Source organism: Gracilinanus agilis, chromosome 1, assembly GCF_016433145.1.
Source record: "Gracilinanus agilis isolate LMUSP501 chromosome 1, AgileGrace, whole genome shotgun sequence".
Taxonomy (NCBI): Eukaryota; Metazoa; Chordata; class Mammalia; order Didelphimorphia; family Didelphidae; genus Gracilinanus; species Gracilinanus agilis.
This window is the reverse complement of record NC_058130.1, coordinates 384,874,469-384,893,753: the sequence shown is the minus strand read 5'-3', so window position 1 is coordinate 384,893,753 and position 19,285 is coordinate 384,874,469. Positions and strand designations below refer to the sequence as shown.

Sequence of the window (19,285 nt, the reverse complement as noted above, 5' to 3'; positions counted from 1 at the left end):
AACTGATCCAGCCATTCTGGCTGGCAATTTGGAATCATGCTCAAAGGGCTATAAAAGAATGCCTGCCCTTTGATCCAGCCATACCATTGCTGGGTTTGTACCCCAAAGAGATCATAGATAAACAGACTTGTACAAAAATATTCATAGCTGCACTTTTTGTGGTGGCAACAAATTGGAAAAGGAGGGTATGTCCTTCATTTGGGGAATGGCTGAACAAACTGTGGTATATGCGGGTGATGGAATACTATTGTGCTAAAAGGAATAATAAACTGGAGGAGTTCCAGGCGAACTGGAGAGACCTCTGGGAACAGATGCAGAGCGAAAGGAGCAGAGCCAGAAGAACTCTGTACACAGAGACTGATATACTGTGGTAAAATTGAATGTAATGGACCTCTGTACCAGCAGCAATACAATGACCCAGGACAATTCTGAGGGATTTATGGTAAAGACGCTACCCACATTCAGAGGAAGGACTGCAGGAGAGGAAACATATAAGAAAAACAACAGCTTGAACGCATGGGTTGGGGTGGACATGATTGAGGGTGTGGACTCGAAACTACCACACCAATGCAACTACCAACAATTTGGAAATTGGTCTTGATCAAGGACACATGACAAAACTATTGGAAATGTGCATCGGCCATGGGTGTGGGGAGTGCGGGGGGCGAAGGGGAAAGGAGGAGCATGAATCATGTAACCATGTTAAAAATGAATATTAATAAATGTTTGAAAAAAAAAAGATAATTTACTAGGCGAGCTATTTGGCACAATGGATAGAGAACAAGGCTTTGAGTTGGGGAGGACTTGGGTTCAGATCTGGTTTAATGTAGAGAGCCAGAAATAAACAGTTTAATCTGTAAATCCTATCAGATCCAGCTATAGCTGATGATTATAACTAATTGATGACTCCTTTCATTATTAAAAGTTTTTCTGTGTAATAAATCATTTTAATTTAAAGGAAAGGGGAAAATATGTGGGAAGCTAATAAGAGAATAGATAAAAATCTGAGACTCATCTTTTGACCCCTTTTGTGATCCTTGTGATTTCTTGTTGAAAAGTATTGTGGCCTTATTGTAAAGCTTTAAGTTCCTAGCTAACCAGAAGTTAAATGGTTAACACTCTGCCCCTTTGGCCAAGAATGCAGCTGCCTGGTACAGCCAAGACCAAAACCTTAGCAGGGGCAGTTCAACACTGAGAAAAATATTCCCCGACTTGGCTTTCTGATAAGAATCCAGTCAAAATTCAGCCTTGGTCTTGGTCTGCTCTGAAGCCAATGAGACCTTTTGTGTTTTGATATGACATAATTTGTAACTTCTGTGCATCTGTAAAGTTTTTTTGGGGGGGGTTCTTTTGTGTGAAATGAGTCTTGAAATATAATAAACTCCATGATCCTGGAGACAGAGCTGGAATCATGAGCTAAAAGACAAAAAAAAAAAAAATCAATTTTTTTTTCAGGCGATGTTACAGGAGCGCGCACTATGAGCACTGTACGGCTCTCACAAAATTACATTTTAAAAAATGTGGCGTTTATGGCTCTCACAGCCAAAAAGGTTGCCGACCCCTATCCTAGAGACTGGAAGATGAGCCCTACATTAGGAAACATTTATGACATAACTTGAAGAATGGTTCTAGAATTTATTCATAGTCCAGATAGACTTTGTAGTTTCAAAACAGCTTTCTGTTAAAAAAAAATGCTTCCATCAGCCTTTGAGTTCTCTCTAGCTAAAAAGAACCTTAACAGCTGGTTAGCTAAAAAGTATAACAACCACCTTACTCAGCCCTGCTGACACTTCTTTCAACTAGAAAGTTTTCATCATTATCTCTCTCTATCCTCTGCATCCTGAGCATCTTTTGGCAAAGCAAAAAGAAATGATAGAATAAGAGCAAGCAGCTAATGAAAGAGTTTGGCTAAATAATTTAAGAATCATAAAATCAATAAGAAAAATAAAATAAATTTAAAAAATCATAAAATTAAAAAACAAAATCATAAAATATCAATAAAATTATTTTTCTTCCAAGTAGAAAATTGTTTTCTTAAACACAGCTGTTTAAATTTGAAGCTGGTTGTTATGATACCTAATTTGCATCAAATACTTAAGCTTCATTAATATGTGTGCTTCCCTAGCATTTATACTTTGGTCATGCACTTTTAAAAGAGATTACACTTTTTCTCACACTAACTTTTAAAACACTTTAAAGCATAATATAGCAAGAGATTAAAATGAGATAAAGAGATCTCTGTACATTAAAATCTTGCAATCAAAGATCTAGACTATAGACATTTTGGACAAAAATTAATATTTCCAGTGGGACAGAGGGAGAAGATTTGAATCTGTTGTGATTAAATAAACATCCTCTTTCCCCCGATTTTGCCAAGGAATCCTTCCTGAGGCAGATTTGAGTTGGACTTAAGTTTAGAAATTGGAAACCTAATTATTCTAATCTGAAGAGACAAGGAGAGAAAAAGTGCTAAGTAACAATGAGAGGAGAGAATATTAACCAAAATAAAGGTAAGATTTAAATTTGACATATAGATATCAAATTATATGAGGCTGTCTTCAGAAAAGTAATTTCCTTAGAAACTTGAACATAGCTTCAAATGTCAAAAATTGCACTTGGGAACAACTGCCAGCTATTTTGTTTTCAGAGACAGAAACTTACCATATTTGCATCAATGACCTGACCTTTGCCAGACTGTGTACGTTCGTAAAGAGCCAGAACAACGCCCAATGCACACGTCAAACTACCACCACCAAAGTCAGCCAGAAGATTTAGTGGTGCATAAGGAGTCTCATTGCTTCTACCTAATTTTGACAGCACACCTATACATTTAAAAAGAAAATAAATCAGAAAATTGAGATAAATTATCTGTGAAGTTTAAGCCTGTTCTTGATCAAAAGTTGAGCTTTCTAAAATCCAAAATATTTTAGCCTTTAAAAAATAAACTGAATATTTTTTAATTCAGAGGAAAGCCTACACTTACCTACATTTGTAAAGACAAATAAAGGATAATTTTCCTAACAATTCTTAAAAGTCAATCTCTGTTTTCTTAAATCGTAGGCCAGTTGCTTGTGTTATTGTGTTTTAATGTTTTTACTAAGAGTTCAGGACACTAATGAATATTATTGATATATCTCATAGATTCCATAGGACAGTATGAAATCTCCATTTCTTGAAAAAAGCAACAATTCTCAGTCCTGCTGGGAAACCTTGATAGATCCATGATTTTAAAGGTTCAGACACTATTTACACTGGTATAACTCACAAACCTATTTCTTCTGTGTAATTTTTAGCCACATACCCTGCATATGCTTCAGTTTCCTTAACTATAAAAAGAAGATGTAAATGGTATCTACCTCACAGGGCTGTTGTGAGGATCAAATGAAATATGTATTATGTATAAAACCCTGACTTAGAATTGAAAAAAAAAATCAGTTCCAAGACATAAAGGTGCTAAGGGTTGGCATTTGGGGTTAAGTGACTTGTTCTGGGTCACATAACTATGAAGTGTCCAAGAACATATTTTAAACCAGGACCTCCCATCTCCAGATCTAGCTCTCTCTCGACTGAGCCACCCAGCTGCCCTGATCAAATTGTGTGAAGGAAATTAATGAAGGGACTTTGATTAGGAGGATAGAACTGAAACTCTGGTGTTCTCTGTAGTTAGTAGGAAAAGCCAGCAATTGAAGTAGGGGATGAGGCAGGCTGGATGTCCCCTGGTTGGATGTCTCCAGGGTGGCCCAGGCAAAGGAGAAAGGGTGACAGGTGGCTCACAAGGTGTGATGTGGGCAGAGAGAACGTTTGATAACCTGAGGCCAGACAGGATTGCAGTCTCTCCACTTCCGTGCTGGCTGGGGGACTGACATGGCTGCTACAGAACAGCAAGTTGAATGGAGAAGCTAGATTAGGGGAGATCTTGTCTAAAAGTAATCTACCCTCTCTCTCTCTCTCTCTCTCTCTCTCTCTCTCTCTCTCTCTCTCTCATCCTTCTACCCTACTATATTACAAATCTAAAGCCAGTCTCTATATTTTTTTAATCTTAAAAAAATGAAATATTAAGCACTTGGCACAGTGCCTAACATATAGTAAGTCTTTAATAAATGTTTGTTCTCTTCCCATTTCCCTTCTAGAGGACTGAGCCAAAGCATTTTCAGACTTTTATTAATTATTTAAAACTTAATGGACATGAGGAAGGCATTCATACTATCCTATTGTGATCCCTCAGACTTACATGATAGATTCATTTCCCTTTTAAATCAACCATAACCTCTATAATATTTTTATTCTACTTCTCACATTCAAAACATGTTATCTAAAATGTTAACTCCTCATTGCCTTTAAGTAAACTTGTAATTGTGATTGTTCCAAGTTTAGATTAAAAGTCCTATTCCACAGTCTCATCATGATGTAGATAAACCTGATTCTCAAGAACTATGACAACATAACACAAATTCTGGCAGGGGCTAATCAAAATAGAAATATTTTGAGCACGGTTCTAATGCCAGGCTATACCTGTTTTCTGAAAACTACCTTAGCTAATTGGGACACATGACAAAAAAAAAAAGGAATGAATTTTTCAGCAACTGTGACTCTAAAAGACTGTCCACTAAGTCATGTAGGGGTTGTGATCCTTGAAAAAAATTCAGTGTCCATCAGCAGATACCATACCAATGAAATTTTACATCTATGGCACATTGGATTAGCTGAATCCCATGCTGATTCTCAGTAGGTTTATTTTCTCTTCAACAGTTTTTTTTGCTTATGAAGCAATTAGTAATGCTTGAAGATTTTCAATATTTTTCTCCACAATGTTTCAAAAGCAACATTATGCTCTAAAATTGTGCTGCCATGAGTGGCCATCTCTCTTCTCTTGACAAAGAGACTGAATGTCGGCTAATCATTTCTGGGTATTACTGGGCTAGTCTTTGGACAGCAGACACGGGCTTGAATGAAGCCCACTTGGGAAGCCATATTAGACTTGAAATCTGGAAGAATCTTCAAAAAGACCCCAGATACTCTCTCTGCCAGATTTCAAGAAAGGAATTTTATAAAAGGATGAATATTTCTTCGATAATCTATAAAGAAAATTGTTCCTACATGCAACTGAAAATTAAATAAATAAATAAATAAATAAAAGAAAGTTTACAAAAGTCAGATAAACCTGAATCTGGAATCTTTATCTAAAAACAAACAAACAAACAAATAAACAAACAGACAGAAAGACAGAGAGATAAATTAATGAATGAATAAATAAATGAATGAATAAACAAACAAACAAATAAATAAACAAATAAGCAGATAAATAAAGAAATAAAAAGAAATAAAATAGAAGAAACCACAAACATAGGAGATAGAGTCTGGACCTATAATTTCACCGGTATAGGAAACTTTGGGTAGATGAATTTCTTCTATCAATACCTTCAAATATGTTATAATTTATAATCTTACCCTTTATGAGTATCAACTTCCTGATTTGTAAAATGGAGCTCAAAAACCATTAGCCAACCTCATAGTATTACTGTTAGAAGAGTGATCTGAAAGCACAATAGAAACTTAAAAATCATTTCTTGATGGTGAACCATATTTTCTAAAATATTCTCTTTCTACTCATTTTCACATTGAAACCACAGAGCAGCAAAGTATTTGCTGTCTCAGCCTAGAGAATTCCATTGTTTTTCTGATAAATTCTCTATTTCATCCTCTGCAATAATGGCATATAACCTAAAATCATCTTCATGATAATGATTCATTTGCTTATGGTCAGTAATTAAAGTAAAGTGAGATGAGATGACCAAGTATCCCATAAAATTTTGCTTCTTACTGCTTCTGGCCATAAGTTGAAATCAACTAAATGAATTCCTTTAGTTGCTTGTTTATGGAGGCTCTACGAGTTTATCTTCCATTTACCTACAACTTCTTCATGTTTTCTCATTTCACTTGTACTAAGAATATCAAAGTGGATGTAACTTAATGCGTACAGAACTATACCTGCTTGTTGACCATCACACAGAAATTATACTTTTGAGACACAAGAGTTAAATGAATTTCTTTTGAAGTCTTAAAAATTCTAGAAGTCATTAGTATCATCCACCTCCTTTTCTGTAATTTGTTAAAGTAATTCTTGGGGGGCAGCTGGGTAGCTCAGTGGAGTGAGAGTCAGGCCTAGAGACAGGAGGTCCTAGGTTCAAACCCGGCCTCAGCCATTTCCCAGCTGTGTGACCCTGGGCAAGTCACTTGACCCCCATTGCCCACCCTTACCAATCTTCCACCTATGAGACAATACACCGAAGTACAAGGGTTAAAAAAAAAAAAAGTATCATTATAAAGTAATTCTTGGATAGAAGACACAATTTGCTATTAAGCCTGTACTTCTGAGGCAGCTGGGTTGCACAGTGAATAGAGCCTGGATCAGGAGTAGGAAGTCAAAAATAGCATCACATACATCTGTGTAACTCAGGCAGGTAAATTAGCCTGTTTACCTCTGTTTCCTCATTTTTTAGTTAGGGATAATAATCGTATCAACTTCACAAGATTACTATGGAAACAAAATTAGTTAATATTTGTGAAGCAATTTGCAACTTTTAATATACTACGTAAATGCTAGCTATTATTATTATTACTTAAAGTTTCTTGGTTTGCTAGAGCCTGCAGGTGTCTGGGTTCTATTTGCCTAAACCTTTGAAAACCAAGAATGAGTTCTTGCCTCAATAAGGCAATGACATGAGATTTTTGTGACTTACTCCTTATTAAAGAGATTCAAAACATGAACACCAGAAAATATTAAAATGATCAAATATAAAAATAAATGTGAAAAGCATGCCTGTGGGGGAAAATATTAATTCTCTTTCTTAGTGATGATAATTCACATTTATAGTCTTATAAAGTATTTTTCTTATGGTAAGTATTTTCATGCTATTTATTACAAAAAAGACAAACAGTAAAACTATCACCATCCTCATGAGAAAGCTGGGGCAGTTACAAGAGTTTGAATGACTTGCCAATGTCATTCAGTCATTTCAGTTGTGTCCAACTATTCATGACCTCATTTGGAGTCTTGGCAAAGATACTGAAATGGTTTGCCATTTCCTTCTTCAGTTTATTTTATAGATGAAGAAATTAAGGCAAACAAGGGTAAGTGACTTTCCCAGGGTCAGTAAAGTATCTTGACACTAGATTTGAAGCCAGGAAGATGCGTGTATTCCTGACTCCAAGTCTTGCACTCTATGCACTATGGCACCACCTACCTGCCAATAGTCACACTATTTTTTTTTAAACCCTTGCCTTCTATCTTAGAATTAGGACTAAGTATCAATTCTAAGATAAAAGAGTGGTAAAAGCATGGCAATTGGGGTTAATTGACTTGCCCAGGGCCATACAGCTAGGAAATGTTTGAGGCCACATTTGAACCCAGGACCCCCCTCCCCGCCCATCTCTGGGTGGGCTTGCCTATCCTCTGAGCCACTGAGATGCCTCTAAAGTCCAGAAAGAATGTTTTCCATTTCAGTACACAGGCTCTCAAAGAGCTGAATATGAGATCACAGAGAATACAGGAGTTCCTTTAGTCAGCACTCACAGTTAACTTATCTAAGGGCAGTAATCATCAAAATGTTGAAATTAGGAAATTCTTTTGTCTTGATTCCATGCCCCAGAATGCTTGCCCACAGGGTAATGCTGAAGACAAAAATACAAAGGCAAGTCTTGAAGGACTCTTAAGATCCTACAGAAGTTTGGAACTAGCCATCTCACAAGTTAAACCAATCTACCTTAGGGAACAAATAGTTCTCTAATGAAGGCTGTAAAGGATTTAATGCTTTTTTTTGTTTGTTTGTTTTTGTAATTTCTTGCTGAACTGAACTAAACTATAGACCTTGAGTAGGTTTAAGTAAAATGTAAAACAACATTGAATTATATTTCTCAACATACCTGACAAGGCCAAATAATTGATATCATGGCCTGCTGTTTCAGACAATCTTCCTGACTGACCAAATCCAGTCAATCTGGCATAGATAAGCCTCGGATTATCCTTTTGCAGAATCTCTGGACCAAGTCCAAATTCCTCCATGACACCTACGTAGAATACAGACATTTTAAATCATTTTTTGCTTAACTTTCACTTTAAGAATTTATGGGGCAGCTAGGTGGCACAATGATTAAAGGGCTGGGCCTGGAGTCAGGAAGATTCAGCTTCCTAAATTCAAATTTTTTTCAGACACTTCGTAGCTGTGTGACCCTGGACAAGTTACTTAACCCTGTTTTTGGCCTCAGTTTCCTCATCTAATAAATGAGCTGGAGAAGGAAATAACAAACCCCTCCAGTATCTTTGCCAAGAAAACACCAAATGGAGTCATTAAGCATCAGACACAACAACAGAAATGACTGAATGAATTATTGTGGGGCAGCTGGTGGCTTAGTAGTTAGTCAGGTCTGGAATCAATAGGACCTGGTCTCAAACAATTCCTAACTGTGTGACCCTGGGCAAGTCATTTAGCCCCAACTGCTTAGCCCTTACCACTCTTCTGCCTTGGAACCAATATTGACTTAGTACCAATTTTAAGACAGAAGGTAAGGCTTTAAAAAAATTATGAAAAACCAATTATTTGTTTGTCTGACTTTAGCTTAGCTGAGAGATGGTGAACCTTTTAGTGATGGAGTGCCAGGACCCCACCCCACCCCCAGATCAAGTGCAGGCTGCCCCTCCCAAGAGACCAGGTGCCATACTCCCCACCTCACCTCCCACCCCCATCCTTCCCCAGATAGGGGAGAGAAGAAGCACTCCCACTGGGCTGCTGGGCAGGGGGGTAGGTGATGAGAGGTGCCTGTGGAGAGCAGTAGGAGAATGGCCCAAGTGATCTACTCCCCTCCAGCTATGCCAGGCTGTGAGTTGTGCTCCCCTCAAACCTAGCTCCTCTCCAACCCCACCACAGGAAACACCTTTTCCACAGACTCAACAGGCTGTTTTCTGTGCCACACCCTCACATAGCATATGAGCCACTCACCCCCTCCCCTCCCAAGTGCCTTACCCCAGATAGAGGAGGGAGGAAGCACTCCCACTGGCTGCTGTGCAGAGGGGTGGGAGAAGTGAGGAATGTCCTTGGAGAGTGCAGAGAGGAGGAGGGGAACAACTTGGCCTGAGGCCCTCTGGCTTTCTGGTAAGGAATTCTGTCTGGCAACTACAGGCTTGCTCACAGGGAGGGCTCTGAGTGCCATCTTTGGCACATGTGCCATGGGGTCACCATCACTGGCTTAGCCTATAGCCTAAAAAATGATCAAGCTTTCCAAAGACATAATATAAAATCTATTTGATGATATATTTTGCTTGGAGAGAAAACAGAATTTTAATCTGGAGTTAGAGTACAATTCTGAAAAGATCTGATTGTGTAAGCAATATATGTCTTCTTTTGTAATATGATAAACATGGAAATATGTACTTTATAATAACTCATGTATAATCTATATCATAATACCTACCATCTCAGGGCCAGGGGAGAAGTGGAAGAGAGAAAAACAACATAAATCGTAAAATGTCAGAAAATGATTATTAAAAATTGTATCTATTATAGCTGCTCTTTTTCTGGTGGCAAAGAATTGGAAATTAAGGGGATGTCCATCAATTGGGGAATGGCTAAACAAATTGTGGTACATGTTGGTGACGGAGTACGACTGTGCCATAAGAAATTACAAGCAAGATGATTTCAGAAAAAGCTGGAAAGATCTGCAGGACCTGATGCAAAGTGAAATAAGCAAAACTGGGAGAACATTGTACAGAATAACAGCAATATTGGATGATGATTATCTGTGAAAACCTGGCTACTCTCAGAAATGATTTGGGACAATCCTAAACGACTTATGACAGGGATTGCTATTCACCTTCAGAAAAAGAACTGTTGGAGTGATTTTTCACATCAGTGTATTTACGGTTTTATTTTGGGGTTTTAGTTATATATGAACGCACTCTTATAGCAGTGACCAATAGGGAAATTTGTTTTGCATGACAATAAAAAATGCAAAAAAAACCTGTATCAACATTTAATCTGAAAAAGAAACCCCAAAAAATGCTTTAAAAAGATACAGCTTACCTTTTTCAAATTGACAAAACACCTATAAGTAGCTTATGTATTTGTAGTTTTACCTTTTATTTTTTAAGGTCAGACATGACAGTGATGTTTCAACTGTCAGAAATTAAAGGAAGCAGAAATTCAGATTTCAGAGACTTTTCTCAGATAAGAGTAGAAAAATAGCCTAAGAATCAGAGGCAACTAAGTAGTATAGTGTAAAAAGCCCTAAATTTGAATTCTGTCACCAGACACTTCTTAGCTTGTAATACTGGACAAATCATTTAGATTTTCTACATCTTCGTTTCCGCAACTGTAAAATTGGAGTAATAAAATTATCTCTTAGTGTTGTAAGGATCATGTGAGATAATACTATATTCAAAGCATGTTTGCAAAGCTTAAAGCACTATGCTAATACTCAGATAGGACTCCAGCAAAATTCATATTCCTTCTATTTCCACTACTGTTGCTATTCTTCAGCTCAATCTCTCTTCAGAGCACCTGGAGATAAGGTCCCCCAGAATGCCCTAAGTCCTCCTCTTCCCTAAGTTGTTTAGGAAGCTACTGAAAAGTTCCAGATCAAATACAGGCTCACAGATTTAGAGAGGAAGGGGCCTCAGAAAAAGGCATGTGGGGAATGGATTTCTTGAGTTCAAATTTGGCTTCAGACAATAGTTGTGTCACATTTGATGAGTCACTTAACCCTGTTTGCCTCAGTTTCCTCATCTATAAAATGAGCTGAAATCCAGTGTCTTTATCAAGAAAACTCCTTATGGTATAGATGAGTAATCTGGCACCTGGCACACACACTCTTCATGACTTCTCTGAGATTTTTAATTTTTTTTTAATGGTCACATTTTTTATACAAATATACACAACACACATCTGACAGTTAGCCCTGAAGACAGGGTCCAGCCCCTAGCCCACAAGGGGCAGAATATCTGGGGGGAAAGAGAGGATGTGGTGAGTATCACCCCTACCAGGATAACATGGCTTGCCTCTATAGCCCTGTCAAGGAAGGGAATTTTGGAATCTGTGCCCCACACCAGGCCCTCAGAGTGGCTAGAAGGTTAAGCCTAGCACTCTGGTTAGGGATCCTATGAGTGTCAGGTGGGATTTGAACTCAACACTTCCTGACTTCCAAGACCACTGCCCTGTCCATCAAGACACTGCCTCCCACAAGTATCAACAAGTATATTACTACCATGTTCCCTAGCTAGATGTTCTAGATGCTAGGGACAAAAAGACAAATAGAAAATCCTACAATCTCTAGTTATTTTGGTTAAGGGAAGTAAAGGGCACAGTGAAGGTAAGGAGCCTCAGATCAATGTGACCTAGTTTATATGTGAGCTGGAGGCCCATTAATAAACTTCCTAGGGTCTCCCTTTTCCCATCTGCAAAACAGACTAAAGGACTTTTTTAGAGCTCTTTCCGGTCCTTCATTAGGTTTAGCTTGCATTTATTAAATTCCTACAGTGCTCTTGGTACTGTATAAGTTTGGGGGGAGGGGGAAGGGAGGAGGAGGAAGGTCCTTTAACTAAGCCGGAAGTGAGTCCACTCTCGGGCAAAGACAATCCACAAAGAAGAGGGGGGAGAGACAAGGAGAAGGAATGGGGAGGAGGGACAGAGTAAGGAATAGAGTGTGGGGAGAAAGAAGGTGATTGGGTACAAGGAGGAGGCGCGGGGATAGCGGATGCCCGGGTGGAAGCGGAGAAGGGGGGAAAAAAGAGGGAGTAGGGCTGGGAGAGGGGGAGGGAGCGCGAGGGAAGGAAGCAGGAGGAGGAGACTAGGGACCTGGGCGGGGGGAAGGATGGGTCTAGTTCTCACCTCGCCGGAAGGGTTCCAGGACCACGTCCACCTGGCGGCAGAGCCTGCGCATCACGGACACCCCCTCTGGCCGCTTCAGGTCCAAGATCAAGGACCGCTTCCCTCGGGCCAGCCACTTCACCCCTCCTCCGCCTAGCCACTTTATCCCTCCGTGGCTTGGCCGATCCACCCGCATCACTTGGGCCCCGAAATCGGCCAGGATCATGCCGCAGTGGGGACCTGGGGCCAGGCCGGCCAACTCCAGCACTCGGATCCCTCGGAGAACCATTGATGATATCCCGAGGCCAGAGGGCGCCTCCTGCCGGGAGGGACAACTGTGAACTGTACCAAGAGGCTTCTCTGGCAAGATGCCAAGGCGCCTCTATTTGTACGCCTGCGTAAAGGGAGATGCGCCTGCGCAGTGACAAAGGTGAAGCCCAGTGACCTTCCTCCAATAATGCTAGCTGTCCTTCTCTAGATTATAAATGCTCTCTGAACCCTCCCTTCTCCTCCCCCTGCCCTCCTCTTTCCACGCCTTCTTTCCTGTCCCTCCCTTCCTCCCTCTTCACCCCCCCCCCCCCCNCCCTGCCCTCCTCTTTCCACGCCTTCTTTCCTGTCCCTCCCTTCCTCCCTCTTCACCCCCACCCCCCCCAGACTACTAAGACTAAAAATTATTGAAGTATTGGTAGAGTAATTTCTTCACCAGTTATTTTCTTTAATAATCATAATAATTTGTATATCACTTTCTGGGCAGCTAGATGGCTGGGGTGAATAGAACTCAGGGCCTAGGGTCTGAGTTAAGATGTGGCCTGAGACACTAGCGAAGTGACCCTGGGAAACTCACTTAACCCTGTTGGCCTCAGTTTCCTCATCTAGAAAATGAGCTGGAGGAGGAAATGGCTAACCATTCCAGTATCTTTGCTAAGAAAACCCCAAATGGGGTCACAGTGAGTAGGGTATGACTAAATAATATGTATTATATAATCTAATTGTCTTTACTTCAAAAGTTGATCTTTGATTTTATCCATGTCTGTCCTGCTACCATCCATGCAGATTTTTATAATCCTTTCACAAAACCTCAGCATGACTACTGACTTCCCTCTAGGCCTTTGTTCCCCAACAAAATTCCCTAATAAAATAATCTCTATGTAAAACCTATATAACATATAAAACAACATATAAAAATATCTAGCTTGAATTAGATGCAAAAAAAAAATTATGATGTTATCCTTACCACAATATCCCAATAGTCCAGTGCCTCTGGACCAGTGAAATACAATTCCTTTTGATGTGACTTGTGAAAGCATAGATAACCTTTCAGAAATCAGTCACCTATATAGCTCAGTGAAGCATGTGAGTAGGAATGGATTAGTACTTCTTCGGATTAATTATTGTCCTTCATACTTGGAGAGGACCCAAATGGCATCACTGGGAATATCTTCTGACTGGAGACTAAATTGGATTTAAGTGAGGAAGAGTTGCCCAAGATTGTCAGCCTTACTCTCTCTTCCAGTTATTGAAACCCAGTGATAAAACAAAAGTTAGGATGACTCGTGATGGCTCACAATGCAGTGAATGACCTTGGCTTCTTTAATGTCTAATCAAGTTCTAAGTGTTATATCGTATCTGCCTCCACCTTTCTGGCCATTGGATTAAATTGTTCTCATCTGTCTCTTCTGTCAGGGCAAGTCTTAATATGTTTGGGATAGATAACCCATCCCCCCAATTCACTGACAAATTTGAGGTCTTTGGGTTGCAGTCAATCTAGTTTAACCTGCCTGCTGAGATGGTTTACCGGGTCAAGGCCACTGTACATGCTCCAGCTTTTTGGAACAACAGATAGATGAGAGCTGAGTGGCAGGTGGACACCAAAAGTAAATGAGCAGTCCTGAAAAGGACTGAGCAAGCTCACCCACCAGAGATGCTAGTCCTTCCTGAACACCTCTACCTCCCCAGTACCTCTTAGGGTCTACAGCTAGAGGGGCCCTCAGAGGCCATATTTTATGGATAAGGAAACTGAGGATTAAGGAGGTTCAGTAACTTGCCTGAGGTCACAACTGTAGGAAAGCATAAGAAGATTGGATCCCAGGTCTTTTGACTTTGTAGTTAGTGCAAGTTTTCTTGTTTTATGTGAGCTCTTTATCTTTTGCCTTGGATAAATAAGAGCTGGCTGCATGTGTAATTGCTCAATATACTACAGAAATTTATTTGATAATTGGCACAAGAGAGAATTCAGGGAAGTTGAAGAAAATTCAGAGAGATTTTTCTGTAATCGTCTTTACTCAGAAGTCTTCCCTAAATCTCATCTGTTTTCCCTAAGGAAGAGATGAAACTTTCTATCACTACAGCAGTCATAATTGTTTTTTGTGAATGAAAGTAGAGGGTTCATGGTGGAAAGTAGGATAGAACATCATGAAGAAAATATTAAAAATGTTAATTCTTAAACATATGTCATAGTTATACATCTATTGGTTTTTGGTGGGTTTTTTTTTAGAGAGCTAGTTGTTAAACTTTTTCAGCACATTGTTGGATAAAAGGAACCTTAGAGGTCATCTCATTCAAGCTAGATGTTTTTAGATGTTAAATATGTTTCATATAGAGATAATTTTATTGGGGAACTTAATAGGGGAATATATGCCTAAAAAGATTAAATGATTTGCTCAAGATTACTTCTTTAATGTTGGCTCTTCTAAGAGCAGGGATAGAGAACCAGTGCTCTCAAGAGCCAAGCCTCCTTCCATATAATGAACCATTGACTTTCCCAAGTTTTCTTCTAGATTGGTTGTGAAATCCAATGGAATCAAAACAGAGGGTAGTATGATAATTCAGCTATCATAGATTAGGGCACAGGTACAGAAAAATTAAATATTTGACCAGAAAGAACAAGATAAACCCTAGTGCAAATATAGTCAAGGAGGCTTTCACTCTCTCTGTGGCTCTCTGTCTCTGACTCTATGTCTGTCTCTATATATTTCTGTCTTTTTGTGTCTGTCTGTCTGTCTTTCTCTGTGTGTGTGTGTGTGTCTCTTCTGTCTGTCTCTGTATCTTTCTCTATTACTCTGTGTTTCTGTCTGTCTCCTTCTCTTAATGTCTATTTCCCCTTCCCTGACTCTTTTGCCAGCACAATATCCATATAAATCATGACCCCATATTTACTGCTAGAGGCCATAAATACATTCCTTGCCTGAATTGGTAAAACAATTGGTCACACTTGCAGTTTTCTCTTTGAGGGAAGCATTATTAATTTTGTAAAATGCTTACTTATTGGGAATAGGTCTTCCTGGAGGCCTACTCATGAACAAGCATTTCCTTTCTGGGTTGGCCACATCTTGAGAAACTTCTACTTCCCTCTTCACTTAACCTCCTACTTACTCTCTGGTCTATTCTACCTCCACATCAGTCTCCAGTACCCTCCTTTCCCTCCCTACTCTTTCCAACTTCCCTTTATTTTATTATTATCTTTTAAAAAACCTGTTTTAGAATCAGTAATAAGTATCAATTAAGCAATTGGGATTAAGTGACTTGCCTAGGGTCACACAGCTAGAAAGTGTCTAAAGCCACATTTGAACTTTAGGTATGAAACTTTATCCTCTAAACCACCTAGCTGCTCCTATACTCCCAAATCTACTGCTTCTAAAACCATAAACACATACCTTCTTCCTGACCTTGTCAAATTATTCAATCTCTAGTTCTGACATGCCCCATTTGCGCCACCACTAAGAAAGAACCTCTTCTGATTAATTCCCTTCTCTCCCACAGAGAGTCTACTTGGACCTTTTGATAGATTCCAGTTATTATTAACTGTGTGACTTTTGGCAAGTCCCTTCATTTCCTTGGGCTTCAGGTCTCTCATCTGTAAAGTGAGGGAATTGGACCAGATATCAACTGAGGTCCTTCATCATTCTAAGTCTTCTCCTATGATTCTGTGATCATTGATATGGATTTTTCCTCCACCAATGTATGTAAAACATAGATGATATTCCTTCAATTGCTCCATAAAATAATGGGAAGAAATTGTGCAAGTAAATGAGAGTTTACCTAAATAGCATCCACTTGTTACAGGTACAAATGTCTAGGTTTTTCATATTCTCCCTTAAAACTTCATTTAATGAAAAAATAAACGAGGATTATTAAACAACTACAACTCTGGTTTTTTCCTCCTTTTAAAAAAACTTTTTGTCTTTGTTATTGCATCACTTTAATTTCTGTATATATATATACCTGTCCCTTCTATCTAGATAGTCCTTCCTTGTAATAGCAACAAAAAAATGCATTTCAGTGAACCCAACAAAAATATCAAAGGTATATGAAAACATATGCAATATTTCACACCCACAGTCTCCCATATATTCAAAGAAGGAAGGAAGGTTAAGGAATACATTCCTATATATCATGAAATGACTTAAAATATTGATTTTGGAAAACCTCTCTAGAGAATTTTTTTCTTTCATTAAAGTCTAGCAGGAAATATAAGATCCAAACTCCAAGGTTAGTTTATGAGACATCCCCTTCACCCCCACATTATTACTTACTTGGGTATTAAGTAGAGTTTTATTTGATGCCAAGTCTGGCCTGGTGCCCAGTCAACATTAACTTCTCTCTTCCCAAGTTTGTGTGACTTGGGATTACTCCCAGTGTTTTCTGGCAGATATAAAACCAAAGAGATCTTTATCTTTCTAGAAGAGAGACTGAGTCCTCAGAGAAATCAGAATCCAAAATTTATGCTGGAACTGAGTTTCTTTATGCATAAGCTTGAACACCTCCTTCCATGTACACAGCTCCACTACTACCCTCATGGACTTTCATTTCAAAGTCAAAGATCAGTTATCACAACTGTTCTTTTAAACTGCCAACCAAATAGTCCTCCCTGACTACACTTTGTTTTCCAAATAATTCAGGCAGATCCGTGTTCTGGCCTATACAGAGATACCCATATATTTTGCCACTCCATGTAATACAACTTTAAGTTATATGACATAAAGATTAGATTAGGCAAAATTTTAATCTAGTCCTATAAGGAAGGGTGTAGAAAATACTAGGAAATAGGACTATTGTGTATCTAAAGCTGGAAGGTATCTTAGAGTCTACCTATCCCCATTTCACATTGGAGGAAATTAAGACCCAAGAATGTTAAGTGCCTTGTGAAAACTTGCACAGGTATTATCAGAGGTGGGATTTAAACGCAGGCCCTGTGATTCAATCCAGGGTTCTTTCCACTAAACCATAGTTGGAAGAACTTGAGACTTCATGGTAGGCATCCCAGGGATCATCTAATCCAGTGGTTCCCAAACTTTTTTGGCCTACCACCCCCTTTCCAGAAAAAATATTACTTAGCCCCCTGGAAATTAATTTTTTTAATTTTAATAGCAATTGATAGGAAAGATAAATGCACCTGTGGCCATCACCACTCCCCTGGATCCCTGCAGCACCCACTAGCTGGAGCACTACCGCCCACTTTGGGAATCACTGATCTAATCCAACACTTTGTTCTTAGTGATGAAATTACTGAGGCTAAATGGCTTGCCCAAAGTCACATAGTTAGGTAATGGTACAGCAGAAACACTTAAGAGTTGGCATAATTCACAGGATCATATATTCAAAGCAAGAAGACACCTTAGAGGCCAGTTAGCACAATTCCTTCATTTTATGGAAGTGGAAACAAAGGCCTAGAAAGGTGGAATGATTTACCCAAGACCATGCAGGTAGTAAGTGGCCAAGGTGGGATTTGAACCAGGGACCTCAGATTCTTAATCTACTTCTCTTTCTATCTTCGTATCAGTTTAACTCAACCAACCTTAGCTCTGTGCACTGGGATGCAGGAGTTTAGTACACAAACATTGCCCTTCACCAAAGACATTTACATTGTGGTTGGAAGATGAGGCATATATATGAAGCGATGAAATAATATCAACTACAAGTATGTGTTAAATCCCAAAATGATTGGTGCAGACAGTGGAATTCAAGCCTATCTTTCCAAAGAATTGGAAATCAAAAGGATGTTCATCCATCAGGGAGAGACTATACAAAATGTGGTGTGTGATTTTGATGGAATATTGGGCTACAAGAAATGGTGATGGCTGTGGTTTCAGAAAAACTCCAGAAGACTTATTCATATGAACGGATGTCAAATCAAGGTAACAGAACCAGAAGGACATGGAACACCAAACAGCAATGTTGCAACAATGATTAACTGGCAAAGATTTAGCTCTTCTGATCAATAAAAGATAAAGATAGTTCCAAAGGACTGTTCATAAAAAATGCTATCTGCCTCCCAACAGAGAATTAATGAACTCTGAGTATAGATTGAAGCTATTTTCTTTTCCATTTTCTTTGTTTTTCTTGCTTTTTTTTTGGCAACATGGCTAATATGGAAATGTTTTGCATGATTTTACACATAGAATTGATATATCCAATTGCTTGCCTTCTAAATGGGTGAGGAAAGAGCTGAAGGGAGAAAGAGAATTTGGTATTAAGAAAAAAAACTTTTTTAAACCCTTACCTTCCATCTTGGAGTCAATACTGTGTATTGGCTCCAAGGCAGAAGAGTGGTAAGGCTAGGCAATGGGGGTCAAGTGACTTGCCCAGGGTCATACGGCTGGGAAGTGTCTGACGTCAGATTTGAACCTAGGACCTCTGGTCTCTAGGCTTGGCTCTCAATACACTGAGCCACCCAGCTGCCCCCTGGGATTCAAAATTTAAGAAAATGAATGTTATAAATAAATAATGAAGTAATCCTACCTTTGACACTATATATCCTTGGACAAGTCATTTATTCTAACTGGGCCTCATTTTTTTCATCTATAAAATGAGGTTGCAGTAAGTGGCTTCTGAGGACCCCCTACAGTCCTAAATCTACAAACCTTTATGACTTTCTTTAGAATGTGAACAGATTTGTTTTTAACTTTATTCCCTCAGCACCTAGCACTGTGCTTTGCACCTGATAACCCTTAATAACAGTAAGTAAACACCTTAAACCCAAAGGCAGCTTGGAGTAATAGAGTTTCATTTACAAGTCTGGAATTGCTAAGCTCAATTCTTTTGTGTGGGGGGTGGGGGGAGAGCAAATTGCTTATGTTGAGGAGTCTACAAATAGGTTAACACTTCTCTGGATTGTTGTGGGAATCCAGGGAGGTAATAAACCTCTTGCTTTGTCCTAACCATGTGATAAGAAGGAAGGAGGGAGGGAAATAAGTTTCTATTAAGTACCTTCTGAAGTGCCAGGCACTGTGTAAGCCCTTTACAAGTATCTTTTTCTTTTTTAAACCCTCACCTTCCTCTTAGAATCAATACTGTAATTGGCTTCAAGGCAGAAGAGTGGTAAGGGCTACACAATGGGGGTTAAGTGCCCAGGGTCACACAGCTGGGAAGTGTCTGAGGCTAGATTTGAACCCAGGACCTTCCATCTCTAGGCCTGGCTCTCAATCCAC

The 19,285-nt window shown here is 39.2% G+C and overlaps 1 protein-coding gene across 1 annotated transcript in view; it reads right to left on the bottom strand.

Moving 5' to 3' along the window:
- Positions 1-16,413, bottom strand: part of AMACR (alpha-methylacyl-CoA racemase) — a 32,372-nt gene extending 15,959 nt beyond the window's left edge. The window contains exons 1-4 of the mRNA XM_044657788.1: positions 16,391-16,413; positions 11,880-12,177; positions 7,924-8,067; positions 2,662-2,822 (exon numbers count right to left, since the gene is read on the bottom strand). Coding sequence (XP_044513723.1) covers positions 2,662-2,822; positions 7,924-8,067; positions 11,880-12,147 — 573 coding nt within the window. The 5' untranslated portion in view covers positions 12,148-12,177; positions 16,391-16,413. The remainder of the gene's footprint in view (positions 1-2,661; positions 2,823-7,923; positions 8,068-11,879; positions 12,178-16,390) is intronic.
- Positions 16,414-19,285: the final 2,872 nt, after the last annotated feature.